Source organism: Lissotriton helveticus, chromosome 10 (genome assembly GCF_964261635.1).
Source record: "Lissotriton helveticus chromosome 10, aLisHel1.1, whole genome shotgun sequence".
NCBI lineage: Eukaryota > Metazoa > Chordata > Amphibia > Caudata > Salamandridae > Lissotriton > Lissotriton helveticus.
In genome coordinates this window covers 717,852,723-717,869,420 of record NC_136071.1, presented here as the reverse complement: position 1 = coordinate 717,869,420, position 16,698 = coordinate 717,852,723, and the positions used below count along the sequence as shown (strand labels likewise).

The window sequence follows — 16,698 nt, the reverse complement described above, 5'->3', positions numbered from 1 at the left end:
TTAGGAAAGGAGTTGGGATTTAGTTTGTTAGATCTTCCCTCTCACTTCTGCTGTCCAGTGGTACGCCTTGGATTATACATTGGCATGGTGTGGTACTGAAATTAAATAGCTGGGGATAATTATTACAAGGGACAAAGCGGAACTAATGTGGCCCAATTATGGCAGGGCACTAGATGCCCCGACGGCCTCAATTACGAAATGGATCTCTATGCCCCTTTCGATGGCAGGCAGGATCTCATTGATAAAGATAGTCATATTACCCTTAATCTTTTTATCAACATTCCCTATAATGTGGGCAGACAGTTTTTTAAAGCTTCAGAAACTTAGCTTATACATTTGACATGGGGTGGAAAACAGACCAGGTTGAAATGGGAGGTGATGACACAGCCCTTCTCGAAGGTAGGGTTTGAAATTCCCGACATTTAACTATATTTTTATGTGCCCAGACACACTTTGCAGCATATTGGTTGAAGCCGCCCCCTTATATGCCACATCTAGCCATCGAGCAGGGGTATATGGCCCCTATTTCTATCACAGCATTCTTTGGGACGAGCTCCCGGGTTATGGAAGCTGACCGCTCTACAGTCGTATGTACCTCTGTGGCTTGGCGAGGACTGGCTAAAAGACTCAACATGCCCATGTTTTACTCTCCGCTTCTGGGGCTGTTACCAGATGCTTCAGAGAGTCGAGGTGACTGCTTGGGGGGAGCTATATGAGGAGGGTATATTTTGTGACTGAGGTGCTTTCTTTAGGGGAAGTAGACCCACCCTTATGGAGTTATTCCTGTACATCAGATTGAGAAAAAAATGTCAGAGCGGCCACGCCCAACTTACCCTGTGAACCTCCAACACTGCTCCCCTTACATCTCCTATTACAAAGCACTAACCCTGCACACATGGTCTTGATGCTCTATCACAGCGTTCAGATGGAACAAGCTTGATTGTTGAAAGACTCGCAGAGATCGAAGTGGGACCGGGAATTAAGAACTACACTCAGTGACAGACAATGGAGATACTGCTGCCAACAAACAGGACAGATATCGGCTAGCAGCCACCTGCATATCATACACTATAAGTACTTACATCGGCTGTATTATACACCCACTCGACTTTATCGAATTCACCTACGAACAGATGATAAATGTGATCAGTGAGGGAGGGAAGGGCCAGACTACCTACATTTAGCATGCGACTACAACAGGTTTTCAGGGACCTAGAACAGGTGATTGAATCATCACTACCCACTACCCCTCTCATTGCATTGCTGGGATACACTGAGGAGGTGGAGGCATCCTTACGGAAATACTCCTCTCTTGGGCTGCTTTTAGCCAAACAGAGGGTGGGCTACAGATGGGGGAGGGGCAGGCCCCCAAGTTTAAGGACTGGATACAAGGTCCCATATTTTGTGAGGAACAAACACTTACTTATGCGGAATTGTTACAGCTGACTTCCAGACCGAGAGACATTTGGCACCCTCTATGGGTATTCTTGCTGAACCTACCACTGGGGGAGATGATATGAGACACCACTATCCGCACGGGGCATTCTACAGCTACGACAGTGAAGGGAATGTCCGGCTAAAGATCTTGGAATTTGCAGGGGTGTATGGGGTGCATTGTTAAAAAACATGATAAAAATCAAGTCTTGCTACCCTGATTATTTGGCGAACGCTGATTTAAGAACAGGGCCGGACCACTGTGGTATAAAAATTATTCTGCTCTCCTTTATTGCTAAGTGCATGTTAAATGATCATGAAAATTGTGACAGGACTATCCAGACTATAACCAGTCATATATATATCTATACAAACTCGGTTTAATGGACATGAATTTACTATCCGGCATTACCGATAAAAGTTGTTTTTATGTGAAATCTTCGAATAAAGAAAATTATTTTATAATTAAAAAAAATATAAGAAATCAGGCCTTTGATATAAAACCAATTCTACATTGATGACTGTGCAATAAGTAACAAGCATATTATGACATTAGAAGAGCAAGATGCAGCACATAGGGGCAAATATTTAAAGGGAGAAAGAGGCTAACTGGAGAGAAGGTTGCAGGTTTTGAGAGAAGAACCTGCCAGAAGACCTATTGACCTACACAGGGAAAAGAAGATCAGTAAAAGCTCAGAACTATAAGTGATAGAAGACTTGCTGCATTGTGGAATGGCAGAACCGCAAGATGCCAAAGTCAAAGAGTCAAGACATGTGATCTTGTGAAACAAGCCAAGACTCTGGTGACATCAAGTCACATGCACACTGCTGGTCCTACTCCTGTGCCTTCTTCCGTTCCAGAGGGATGATTACACAGGGATTGGGGTAGCCACTTACTTCTTTAAACCCACCCTTTCCCTATCATCACAAAATGGGGTGGGTTAAGTGAGACTTGTTGATCCGAATGCACGCAGTGGCTAGTTTGTAAAGACAAAAGGGTGGGATGAATGGTCTCCTTGCTGAAGCTTTAAGTGCCTTAGGTTGCATACTTCACTGATGCTGCAGCACTTTATATGGGAGTGGATCCACTGGCCCTTTAGCATAGCAAGCCAGGGACTTGAATAGGTAAACTGGGGAAATGCATGATGGCCATCACTTGCGCAATAGCCACTGAAACACACTTGACTGTCTATCGACTGGAGCAAAGTCAGAGTATGTGACAGGCAAGCAGCAGACTGAAGGTGGAGCCTCTACGTCCATAGCAACGAGCTGTCACTGCTAAGTTTGCATTTGCAACAGTTTAGATGTGGCATTGATTCTTTATGATTTCTGAAAGATCTTAAAACATTCAATGTCATTTTTTAAAATGTTTTATTTCATATTTCACAGTCTTACACTATGCATACAAAAACTAGTAAGAGATGGAAACATCTGACCACTAAGCAAATGTTTCCCATACTAAAAGTTTAGCATTAACTTTACTTAAAAGAAGAACCTCTGAGCATTACAGACAGAAGTAATCAGAGAATTCAGTATGACTTTGCCAACTGCAAACTATGATGAGAAGCTGTCAGACATTTTACAAAAGCATATGTAATGTCCTTCAATTGACAAAACAAACAACATGCCCTAATATTCAGCCATGTAATATCACTACACAGCTATTCATATGTCTCATCATAAAAAAGAAATTACAGTTGTTCCTACCTTGAGCCCTCTGGACAAGAGCGGTATGAAAAGTGCAGTGGTTTTAAAACATTCTCAAGAAGGATCTTTGCAGTAGGAACTCGAGAAACATCAGTGTATTCAATGCTTGACGGAAGTTTGCAATTTATTAACAAGTAAAAAGACCTGTAGTATCCTGTAAAACAAAAGGAAAACACCATATGATGTCTGAAATAAAGTTTGAACTGTTGTTCTTAAAATGCCAAATGGTGAGAATGTGTATTTCAAGACGCTGACCACCAAGGAGCCTATGCTGTACTTTCGAGTTTGTAGTAATCACACAGGTATTACTCAAATAAGTAGCTTATAACTTGCACCAATTCCTGAAGAAGTATATGTTACACCTCTATTGACAAAGGTAAGTACATTGATTTCTGATCAACTTGTCACTTTTTAGATACATTTTCTGATTTTCTTTTTTTAAATGGACATGCGATTCTCCAGCTTTGGACTATATATCAGAGATGCACAATTTAAAACAAATTCCCTGTCATTAAGCTGAAAACAATTGATCACGTTTTAAATAGTCGTATTAAGGGACTGCATTTAGCACAATGGTCTACCCACTTAATTTTGCACCTTTTTGCCAAGCTTTGGAGGCCGACTTCGGATTCTACATCTCTTAAGTCCACGTTAATTTATCTATCTTACCATGGCAAACTACAAAAAATACACTTTATAACTATAGTTACTGGCAGACATACTTTTCTTTTCCCGCACCACAGATTGATGAACTTGGTTTAGCAAATAAAGCAAGCAAGCATCTCTATTGATTTGACCACTAGCTAATCTTCTGAATGACTTTCTGTTTGGGGCCATTCCACAAAGGATGTATGCCACAATATTGAGTGAAAAATAATGTCTTGCCCTATCGTATCCAGGATATACACTGCCACACTATCATTAAAGTATGTGCAGATGTACTATTCTTTATTCCACATCTACGTACATTGAAAGTATATCGTCATGGTATGCAGATGTGGAGTTAAGAAAAGTAGATCTATGATGAGGGCTGGTGGTCTGATGGAAATACGGGATTAGGTTCAAAAGGTTATTCTGGAATGATCACATTTAACTCCCAGGCTTTTGTAAGTATCTCCAAGGAAATTAAAACCAGGAAAAATGCTCCACATTTACATTTTCTGTATGCAGAAACGTCAGCCAAATATCCATTAACAAAATAATCTGAAGATTATATTAATCCAACAAAAGATATGTACAAAAGCATTTTTGCAGTCGCAAATTGGGCCGTTAACGACCTCAAAAATGTTTTTCCATTTGTACAGAGCACAAATTGCAATTCGGTAACATGTTACTGAGTCATATTTGTGTTTTTAGCAATTCGGTATTTGGAAAGGGTGTGTTTTAGGCATACCTTCCAAATATCAAATTACAGTGCTATGTAGGAATGTTTTGCAACCGAATTATGGTTGCAAAACATTCATGTTTACCAACTCCACAAAGGTGGTGGTAACTATTCTCAAATGGAAAGGGGCCCCACGGGACCCCTTTCCCTTTGTGAATATTGAAACACATATTTTCTAAGAGTAGGCAGTGGTCCAAGCAGTGGTACCAGGGACCACTACCTACTCTTAAAAAATAACACTTAAACATTTCATTTTGTTTTTTTAAACACGTTTTCCTTTAAGGAAAGATTGCTTTATTAAAAAGCAATCACAAACATGTTGTTCTGCTGACCCCAGCAGGCCACCATCCCTGTGATGACAACAATTCCTAATGAGTCGCAAATGGTGACCTACCTAAATAATACTCATTAGGTGGGTCTATTGCAACCACATTAGGAATTGCTATTAATAACTCGTACATTTTTGTACATTAGGTATTGCAATTTTCAAATTGTGATTCGTAAAGAATCGCAATTAGGAACTTGCAATTTCTAAATTCTGCACATATGGCCCAAAGCTCTCTTAGTAATGTCTTGTGTCCACTCACTTCTGCAAGATGCAGACTCTCTAAGGACACTAAGTTGTTTAAAAGGTTCATAAGGCTATATTTCGGAGGTTACTCCGAAGGCACTGGCTAGCTCACTGTCAAGCTGTGGTGGAGTATCTTGCCCAACAACCTGGTGAGAAGGTCCAGCCAGCATAGAACCTTTTGTGTGGTTACATACACCGATGTAGCAAGCCAAATATGGCAAATGTCTTCACCAGTCAGAGTAGTGGCAATCCTTATTTGGCAGTTTTTGTCAGGAAGGGGATCAGAGAAATAAAGCTCTTTAGTCAACATCTGTAAATGTAAATGTGGGATTCTTGTAAAGCGCACTGTTACTCTACCCGAGTGTCCTGGCGCTGTAGTACTGAAAGTACAATCCCTTTGAAACATGATTATTGGCACCTGAATGCGAAGTTCCTACATTTTTTGTTTGTCATGGTGGTCAATAAAGTGATAATTGGAGTCACTGAGGCTGTGTGAATATTGGAAAGAACACTGCTTTCGGCACACTTCCATTCTCCCTCTTCAGGTGCCCGATACGTTGGTCTGCTTTTCTGTTCTGTAGACATGAAAGATCAACAACCATCATAGGTATATATATTTAGGTAAAACATCTGTGGTCACTTTGAGAAAACTATGGAATTTGCTAGCCCTGCTTTTTGAGATAATACAAGATAGTGGTGCTCTCTGTCTGAAGAAGTATGAATTTGTGGGAAATCACGGGAAGAAAGAGTTTTAGGATTAAGTGGTAGTTCCTCAGTTTAATTGTATTTGATATAATATGTTTGCTTTAAATGGTTCCATTTACAATGAGCAGAGGACACTGATGTGGGCTTCTTATGTCTCCAATGTTTCCATCAAGGCTTTCATAAAAATAAACAGAATCATCACTAATTTCTGAAAAACAACTCCTAGTAACATGCTCTTCTATGTATATCACCAATCTCGAGAGTGAAGAATTGTTCTTCGACCTATTTAAATGTCCAAATTTCCTGTTGTTACCCACCATTGGTCATCCAGAATTAAATGAAGTTTGGGATTGAGGACCATGAAAAGCAGAAGCCAGGAAGCTTAAAACAGAGAAAAATTGCCTAACTGTTGATCTAGGCTACGTCAAGAGAAGATGACTTATCATAGGTAGAAGTCTGACGTCTGAACGAAACACATTTGTGACCTTTTTCTCCAATATTGCTCTCAATTATTAAAAGACTTGAAGAGGATTAAGGACTGACCTATTTTCAGTGATCTGCAAGCTTGAGTCTTGAAGCAGAATGAAAGTTGTCTGAAGGCTCTGTAGGACTTTGTGAATTGAGCCAGCCTTTAGCAACCATCCATCTAAGTAGGGGCAAGTAAAGATACCACTCCACAGAGGCGAGGCTGCTACTACTGCAGTGCATTTGGAAAATGCTCAAAGGAGAGTGAGATTTCATTTGGAAATGGATTACTTTTATTCGCAATCGTAGTAACTCTATGTTTGGCTTACATATAAGATTGTGGAAGCATACCCCTTGTAAATCTCAGAATTTGGTTTATCAGAGCATGCCTGAAACATCGCTAGTTCGCCATGAATACCTGGGAACATCCCTACATCCTTAACCTAAGAATACACATGGAGGTGCACAGGAAGTCACCGTAAAAATATAACATGAGCATCGAAAGAGGAGCTAGTGCAGGGCAGGCACATCAGCTGCATCACTGACAACTAAGTCACTGCCTCCTGGGCGGCAGATGAGGGAAATGTAGGAGAACACTATGGGAAGAAAAGTAAGCCATGTAGTACTTCTCAAAAAAGAGCAATGAGTTTCCTGTACATACCCAAGGCATAATAAGAGCAAAGCTGAGGGAACAGGTTACTGGAGTTATTAGTCATTCCTTTACAGTTACCACTAGTGGTAATGACCAAAACAGTTCTGTTAGAGATGAGAGCTGCCATGTTGAAGGGTGTCCGTAACCAGTGTTTCTTCCTTAAAGAAAATGTATACCAGCTGGTGGCCATGTTAAAATCTGCCATGAACTCACTACGGAATTTAGTACTCGGTGTGCTATACAAGACAAGTCTCTCACCTAGGCTCTTTTAACAACGGAAGCCAAAAGGGTACAATAATTGAAAGATCCATATCATCCTTCAGTTTATTACAGCCAACAACTTGTGAACTCTGATTTTGATTTTAGTAATATAAGCACCTACTTATGAGGTGGTACAATAAAACATTGAAATTGTCAATATTCTGCAACTTTAAAGTAATGACATTTAATGAAATGTTATTACTGTAAAAACTTAGAGATTAATTAGTGCTTTTAATAATAATGCAGCATAAACTCTGCATGGTATAGTGCTATTCCTGAACATTAGTCAAACAAAAGTGTATTAGATGACACCACGTACTACATGGTTTTAGAATAATACATATATAATACTAACCTTTCTTTATCATGTAGTGCAAAATTTGTTCAACTATTGATGCTACGTAGTTGGCATCCTGCAACTCAGGCAAATATGTACTCTCAGATGCAAATACCTCAATCATTCTCAGTGGAAGTGCAACATTCAAACTGTCTTCATTGCAGTGTTGCAACAATCTGCAGAGAAAGTACAATTAGTACAACTGTTCTAGAGAACTGCTTTCTTCACACCAAAACATCAATGTGTGTTTACTAGATCTCAATTTCAGATTTGGAAGGAAGCAGAGAGATACCACTACCAATCAGCAACTACTGTCTTCAAGGGCAACAAAAATGAAAAATACTTTTGACACTTAAGTATGAATTCAAAGAGGTGGCAAATCAGTTTCAAAAGTCATATTTAATCATTCTGAGACATGGCTGTGACATTTTAGTTTTGAACGAGTACTTGATGTTGGAAGCCCATTGCATGAGATCTTGGAAGCCCACTACATCAGTAAATAGATATAGATGTAGGTGACAAAAGTTTTAAGCGCCATCTAAGCAGTTAAAATGTTTCATCCACAAATTTAAAAGATAGATTTAAACAATTCAAAAGTATAGTATTGTTACAGAGGCCTGCCTCTGGAAACTCCAACATCTGTGGAAACACAACTGGATAATGAACCCTGAGAAGTGGAACTGGCTTGCGGGACAACTTTATAATTTACGTGAGGTAGGGACATATGGGTGCGGTAGAGCTTGTCTTTGGGAGCACAGTTGGGGACACAGCACACAATTCATTTGTTGAATGGCTTTTCACCTTTGTTATGTATTGATGTAGACAATAACGCCATGTCAATATGTAAAGCCTATATATGTTTGGATTAGACCTCTTGGGACATATTGTGGCAGAAAATACAATCAAATTGGTTTTGGAAAAAAATGTGACGTATTGCAACGGTCTTGTGAGGTAAATATTCTAGTTCAAAGTGAGTTAAGGTATGTCAGGGGAGTGGGACATAGATTGAATACCGACCTATGCTTGTTAAATCTGCTCCTGCTGATAATAGTGGAGGGGTATTTGTAAAATGCACCTGCACTGGTAAGGCATCTTGCGCAAGAATTTTGGACTTCTTTACTGACGCATGTGAGAACTATGTCTGGGCACTGTTTCATCTTATAGGAGTTTAATACTCTATGGAGATAACTGAATAAGTGTTTCTTAGATTTTGGCATTTTTGAGAAAAAGTATTGAACAGCAGCAAAGTATGTGAATGCCTCCAGGCATATTAAATTCTTCGGCACTGTAACTCTGAGAACGCAGATAGCTAGCTCAGTAGCGGAAGTAGACTTGTCCTGAAAAGCAAGAAATGCGTTACTTGCCTGTAACTGCAACTTCTCCAGCATTAGTATTTTTCATAAATTCAAAGCTGCCTGAACTGAGAATCACTCGACATGTTCTAAATAGCAGTCAACAGCCAATGAAGTGAGTGTATTGAATACTCCACTCCCCATAGAGGCTACCGTAGTTCAGACTTTCTTAACACAAGTGTGCAAGGATGGAGTTTCATACATTTACATACCTGAATCAAAATGGCAAGCAGATACAAAATATCAAAGTTTAAAAAATTGTTTTTAAAAATCACACAGTGGGTAAATAGGCCTGCCTTACTGGAACAAATTGTGCAGACCTGCTTTGCAAACCTCTCAGTGTAGGCAATAGTGCCTGCTGAAGGCGTGCCAATTCTTCCACGCAACCGCCTTGAAGAAGTCTGGAAGTGGGATCCCTGGGGAGAAGGTGGTTGGTAAAGAGACACTTCTCGTTTAGTGAGTTGCATCTCTCCCCTGGATGGAATGGTTCACTTTGGAATGGCAGAAGGTGATGGCTGCTCCCATTCATCTGGTATATCCATGTTTCAGCAGGATGCGGCCATGGTCTGGCTGGCTAAATGCAACAGAAAGCTGATCTTGGTCCTAGCTTTGTAGAACTGCAGGCAGTGCTGTATGTTCAGCAAAAGTACACTATGATGATGCCAAAAGAAGTGAAAAAAAATATCCCAACACTACAGGTTAAATCTTGATCTCACCCTTGCCTACACGCATGCTCATTTCTCTCTAACTATGGTCTTGCTCTGTTCTACTGGTTGCTGTCCACCTGGACCTTGTGGTCTGCTCTCTAGGAGAGATGCGCACACCTTGTTCCTGCTCAATGATGTTGCTGATATTGTTATATATTTCGCCTTGATAATAGTAAAGCGCTCTGATCCACAAGGGTCATGTTGGCGCTATATAAAACTTTATAAATAAAATAAAAATTACGGATCGTTTGGGAAGAACTTGAATCTTGCTGACTCTCCTGAATGAAGTCAGTTGGCATAAAATGGAAATTCTTCAGGCTAGGCTCAGTTCTGCATAGCAAGATATTTAAAAGAAAATGTATGAAGGTCAATTCCATTAGGTTCAAAATCGAACTGAAGAGAGTGAAATTTGTGATGGAACAGGAAGGGATAAAGACAGGTTCTTGTGGGTTCATGATCAAAACATAGCAGGAGTAGACCCTATTATTCCTCTGTTTTTTTTAAACCAACTCCACTCCATTCTTTTGGAAGAGAAGCTTAACCACCTGTAATAGCCAGTTGGTGAAGTGTAGCAAACTGATTTTATACACATTCTTTACAATAAGGAGCACCCAAATATCGTACCTACCACCGGAAAAAAAGGTTGAAAATGTGACCTCAACCAGAGTGATAAGGAAGGAGAGAACAAAGAAGTCTTTACTTTTAAAGGGGAGCCTGACTTGTGGTTGCCGAAGTTTGTTGGGTACCAACTAATCTGAGAGCTTTTTACCTTTGAGAAAATGGCTTCTACTGGTGTGTTCAACTGTGCTACTCTTATATGAAAGAACACAGGTCTTTTATTGCCTTTTCCATACCTTTTAAGTAGGATTTTTGTAAATTATTTTCTTGTTTCAACACCCAATAATTGGAGGGTTTCGGTCTAATGAACAATGAAACTCACCATAAGATGGTAACAGAAAATAAAAACCATTAAATGGATGATCCATAACCTTCCATTCGCTCTCAGAAGGCTGACATGTTAGCCACATAGCCAGGAGGTGGATCTTCCTTTAAGACCACAAAAGTAATCTTGTGTCGGCATAGTTTGCAGGTTTGGCTACACTGAATAAACTGATCATCAGTGATTACAAAAAAGTTGTATCACTTCGGTAAAACCCCCTCAAATGTCTTCATAGAATTCCACTGGGGTAAGTTTATCTGTCCAGAGCAAAAACCAGAGGAAGCTACCCCTATACGTTTTACAGGGAGGGGGTGTATGCAGACTTCAAAAAAGACCTTGTCCCTGTCATTATAACATTGTAACAACTTGATGAAAGGAGATGTGGTCACATATAATGAGGTGACACACAAAATAAAGCATTTCATCAATTGTAGATCCAAGGACGCAATCTACCTAATCATATGTCCTTGTAATAAGGGATATATAGGTGAAACCTTCCGAGAACTAAAGACAAGAATAACAGAACACAAATCAGCAATAAGAACGAAAAAACAGACAGCACCTCTTGTGGAACATTGGATCTCCAAGAACCATACAATAGATGATCTCAAGTGGTGCGGGATACACCACTTCCGAGGCGGAAACAGCCTTGTTAAAAGGAAAAAACACGAACAATTTTATATGTCCTATTTTAACACCTACAAAAGTGGGCTTAATAACAAAGAGGAATGGGAAAGATTAATCTAATGAAGTAATAACTAAGACAGGTGTAAAGAACTATCCCAGTCCTATATAGGGAACAATAGTCACAATTTATGTTCACGTTATAGAGCGGATATACTGAACTGAATAGTACAATGAAAGTGTATTGCCGTAATAGGAGCGGCCATAAAGTGTTAGGCTATAGACGGGGAAACTAATGTAATCTAGAAGATGAAATAATCAGAAAATATTTCTGTTTAGTAGTAGAAGATACATAACTAATGCCCAAGATCTGAAAAGGGCACACAGAAATCAATAACGAAATGTAAGGGGATTGCCCAATGAGTAGCAGCAAAAATGTATTAGAGCACAGATGGCGCAGAACGAGAGACATGTCTATTTTGTTTTATCCCCATGCTTCTGACTATCGATAATGTTGATGTTAGTTGATGTGCATAATGTATTAAAAAAATAACTCGATAATCTTAACATATGCATACTTTGTAACTAAGGGGAATATTACAAGCTACGATGGCCGATAAAGCTGCTAACATTTGAATGTGAAAATCAAACTTTATTGAGATGTGTTCATTTTTGGAAAATGAAAAGATTGCTGTTTGTAAATAATAAATATTGCAATAACTCGTACTGAATATAATAACTAATATCCTCTCCAAGAAAGTGTTTATTCGTTACTTAATATAACTGTAATAGTCCTTGATGCTTGGATATAACCTATCTCTGATGCAAAAGTAAAAACCATCTGCCCTACTTAATATGGCGCCGACTAAAGATAGGACCACTACGCGAATAATACCGGCAAACATAGAGAAATCCAAATATAATTATAATTACTATCTAGGATATGGGGTAATAACAATGCACTATAAATTACAAAGAGTTTAGTAGAAGTATATGAATAATAAAGTATACGCTACATGCAATACTACTTCCCGGTAACTGTCAGCATTGGCACAATAAATACGATGTACTAACGGAGGCTGTTTTCTACAAGACCTCCGGATTATACGTTGGAGCAGGGAGGCCGCTAAAGAACGAGGAGGTACGTCATATTACATTAGAGTAGAGCCATATAATGCACAGAGCATTTTACTCGAGAATTGATAGTACGTATGTTTTTGGAATCAAAATGCCACCATATTTAACAAAATAATGAGATGGAGTTACTTAGCACCGCGGTTACGGCATGTTATGGCATGATACGCCCACTTGTAACATAACTCGATACAAGTGAAAATACCTGAACCGCCAAAATATGATGTGGATCTCGGTATACAAGGGAATTACTGTATTGTTTTCCCGACATACATAATTTTAGATTGTAAAAACATCGTGGCACTAGTGCAGTTGTATGTTTAAAGACGGACAGACTGCCCGACATGACAATATTCGTTTTTTTAATATAACGACGGGAATTAGTAGCGCCTCGAACTAGATTAGGAACCGCAATAAGAATTAGCTATAATGACAAATATTGAGGCACTGCATGTTAATGAATGTCGTGAGAATTAAAATTCTGAATCTCCGCCATTGTTCTTTATTTTCAGAGATTGAAGTCTAAATTGATGAATAGACCCTTTCCAATCAGAATTAATCACATAAAGTATATACTAACCGGATATAAAACCGTGGTAAGCATGTTGTGAATAATGATACCTATTAGTAATGAAGAGTACACAACAGGGAATATCAGACAGAATTTCATCTTATATTCCTTTAACGTTTGTAACTGATCTGACTGACCATCAATGAACTATAATACGGTGGCTCCAACGTAAACCTACAAAATAAGGTAACAAATCAATAGTGGGCTATCTTGGTATGTGATAACAAATCGAGAATGAATATAGTTCGCAAATTTATATATCTGTTCTTTCTGCCCCGATTCAAAAGGCATAGACTTCCACAGTACCAGGGAAGTGACTCATTGAAGTGCATCTAGGACTATGAAATTAACAAGACATAGCCGACTAGACTGAATGAGGTATGAATACAAGTATCCATCAATAATAAGAAAAGTTAGAATAGGGTAAAACTGTTAAAACCCTGTAGACTGAGAATGAATCGCTACCTATATAATATAAAGAGGAGATCATGGCTATGAGCAAAATGAACATAATGTCCGTGGGCGGAAAAACAATAAATTGTATAGGCAGAAAACAAAATAGGGTCCGCAACCAATATATGTAAGCTAAAAGAATTGTTTTTCACTTCTAGATTGTAATAAAGAAACTGTAAAGTTCTGAGGAAGGTGGCACTCCACACCACTTGGAGTCAAGCTAGCCGGGCTGAAGAGAGGTGTTACCTCGAAACCGGTCCGGTCCTCGGATGCTTGATTCCGTTCTGGGAAGGACATGGCTTTTGTAGTTCGGACTGGACTGTTCCCATGGGGCAACAGGGTCAGAGCTGATTTGCATATCGCCATTGTCTAACCCAGGGTGGTGTGGAGTGCAAAAAAACGATGGATTTGGGCCCAGATCTTTTGACTGGGGGAGTGTGTGACATTGATCCACATTCAGTCCATCACTTGTTGTTTTTGCAATTGCCGCCCTAAGTGCGCTGGGGATGCCCAGACGTGGGTCCCAGGCACTCCACACCACTTGGAGTCAAGCTAGCCGGGCTGAAGAGAGGTGTTACCTCGAAACCGGTCCGGTCCTCGGATGCTTGATTCCGTTCTGGGAAGGACATGGCTTTTGTAGTTCGGACTGGACTGTTCCCATGGGGCAACAGGGTCAGAGCTGATTTGCATATCGCCATTGTCTAACCCAGGGTGGTGTGGAGTGCAAAAAAACGATGGATTTGGGCCCAGATCTTTTGACTGGGGGAGTGTGTGACATTGATCCACATTCAGTCCATCACTTGTTGTTTTTGCTTTTGAAGGTGGAAACGATTGCACACCGAAACGCCACGTCGACTGTTTTTAAATTGCTGAAAGGATTTTTGTCTTAACTGCATCCAAGTATTTTTAATTGTGTACTAGACTGTAACCATTAGGGAGGCCCCAGGTTAAAGATTCATTTTTTATGAATAAAAAAGTTTTTTTATATAAAGCTCTTGAAGTGATTGTATTATATATAGTGACCCTAAGTTTGATGTTTAAGTTTGCCTGCCTTTTTTCCGCCCAAATGCTAGTGAGCCTGGTGTAATACAAAACAGGTGATCCTTGTTTTTTTAAGCAATTATTGATTGTAGAATAAGAAATGACAGGGACAAGGTCTTTTTTGTTATCTGTCCAGAGGACATTCCAAACGGACACCTCTCATCGAAGTAGCTGCATTCTGGTACACTTGCCTTGTTCTTTTTCAGGCAAGGAAATGCTGTGGAAACCAATACACGTAAGTATTTCTTTGCAGAACAGGCTACTAAGAAATCAGGAGATTGTGTGTTTTGTATGAAACAAGAGGAAGCTTCAAGAGCTTTACATTGTTTTCCACCCTCTTCAGTGGGTTGATGGAAAAACAAGTCATGAAGGTGTGTGTAGTTGGCTCCACTAAACATGGAACTAAGGCAGCCACTGATCTGGCTTGAGGCTTCAACCACAGTATCGTAGAACCACAGAACCTCATGCACCAAAGTAAATAGTGAGTTTGTTTTTTCACTGGTTTGTTATGTCTTGAAAAGCAACAATGTCATCCATAAGGTAGAAAAGAGATGGCGGAGGAGAATCTGGTTTACCAGCAGTATACATGCTCATATAGGTATTGTCAGTGGGGGTGTCAGTAGCAGTCAGAGGCTGCATTTACCTAGGCAGAGGAGGACGTATGTTATCAACTGGAGGATCATTTCTTAAAGGCAATTTGCATCTGCAGGTTTGCTGTAGCACCAATGCCGTGCCTTTTATCTGACTTGAGTTCTTCTGAATGATGTTGCAAGTGATACTCCTTTATTTGCTTCTTCATAGGAATGCTTCCTAGAATGGGAAGCCCATGCCTCTTTTACTTAGGCTCCAACATGTCATCTGCTAGCAGAGGAGGTGGCCCTGAGACCAGCAGCAGAATAAGATGGATATAAGATTGAGCATGTACTAGGTCCAGGATGGTCGGACGATCTGGCCCCTGTGGAATGTGGGCATAATCGTCTGCCGTGGAGGTAAGAAGGAGATCCTTTGATAAGAGTTTTACAGGATCCAGGAGAGAAGGAACAGTCTTCTTCCCTTACATGAACTAGTATGGATGGTGGGGGTATGGCTGCTCGACGTATAGTTTCAAAAGGAAGGCTCCATGGGAGATAGAGGATATCAACATAAAGAAACACCTCAATGGCAGCCAATACCTTGACATATAGTTAACAGCCTCAGTCAACCAAAGGGTTGAATACCTTAAATGTCTTTCTTGAACGCCTTAATGTCAACCGTGAATGGGCACAAAGATTAATCTGGAGGACGGGGGACCCACAAAGTTGACCACACACAGGAAAGAAAAGAAGGAGAGGTAGCCTCTTGGACTGGTCACTGTTGGACATGGAAGGTACTCATCCCCACTCGAAGGTACTCACATTTCCAGACAAATCTTTTATTGTGGAGTGAGAATCCGAAAACTGATGACACCGATGACTATAGCGGGCCCATCCAAACATAAAGCAATGCTGTTGAATGCAGAAACAGGCTTAAGAGTTAACACTTAGGCATCAAATGGGTAATAAGGTACCTACCACAAAAAAAACTAAAATGTCAAAAAACATCAAGTAAAAATAAATATAAGAAATTGAGTTGTCAGTCGAAAACAGCTATGTGAAAATAGTGCTGTATGTAGGGATTTCTTAAACTCCATCCACATTCCTCAGCTCGCGACAGACAGAGTCAACTAGCACACTATCAAGGGACTTCCAAATCATGCAAGGGAGAAGAGAAGATATCCCCTTGAATATGTCTTGATTTGCCATCTGTCCTGAACATTTGACTCAGAGATTAAAAACAAATCTATCTATTATAATATTCAACTTTCGCAATCACAACATCAATATTTATGCTTTCAAGATGATTTTCGTTGCTTAGGTCTGAACCCACTATGTGGGACAAGGATATTGCTTTATTTTTTAGCATGTAACCTTGTTACAAGCTACATTTGTATGTTATTGAAAATATTACCTGTAACCTACTTCACTAGGCCACAGATCTAAACTTAGATGAAGCAGTATATTTTGGCATTAAGATTCCTACTTATTGAAGGCATGGATTGCGATACAGCAGACTAGAACTTGTCTTCGGTACTTTACTGAGATCAGTATACAGATCAGACAGATGCACACCTTGGGGCCCAGAAAATCATTGTATAGCAAGTACTGCATAGAAACCCTAATAATGCACATCAGAAAAAACCGAGGTCAAATAGCTGCCAGAGTGTGAAACTTGTGAAAAGGTGTAAAAGGGCAGATTAGTAGTGCCTGACCACTCATGAACCATACGTATGGTAAGTTACAGGCCTGTAAGGATTCTCAAGCCTGCAGGCAGGGGAACTTGGC

At 39.8% G+C, this 16,698-nt stretch overlaps 1 protein-coding gene across 5 annotated transcripts in view; it reads right to left on the bottom strand.

The window, feature by feature from the left end:
* UBE3C (ubiquitin protein ligase E3C) overlaps positions 1 to 16,698 on the bottom strand; it is a 1,115,457-nt gene that overhangs the window by 846,998 nt on the left and 251,761 nt on the right. For all 5 annotated transcript variants that reach the window (XM_078663264.1, XM_078663263.1, XM_078663265.1 and 2 more), the window contains exons 7-8: positions 7,535 to 7,692; positions 3,142 to 3,295 (exon numbers count right to left, since the gene is read on the bottom strand). In XM_078663264.1, coding sequence (XP_078519390.1) covers positions 3,142 to 3,295; positions 7,535 to 7,692 — 312 coding nt within the window. The remainder of the gene's footprint in view (positions 1 to 3,141; positions 3,296 to 7,534; positions 7,693 to 16,698) is intronic.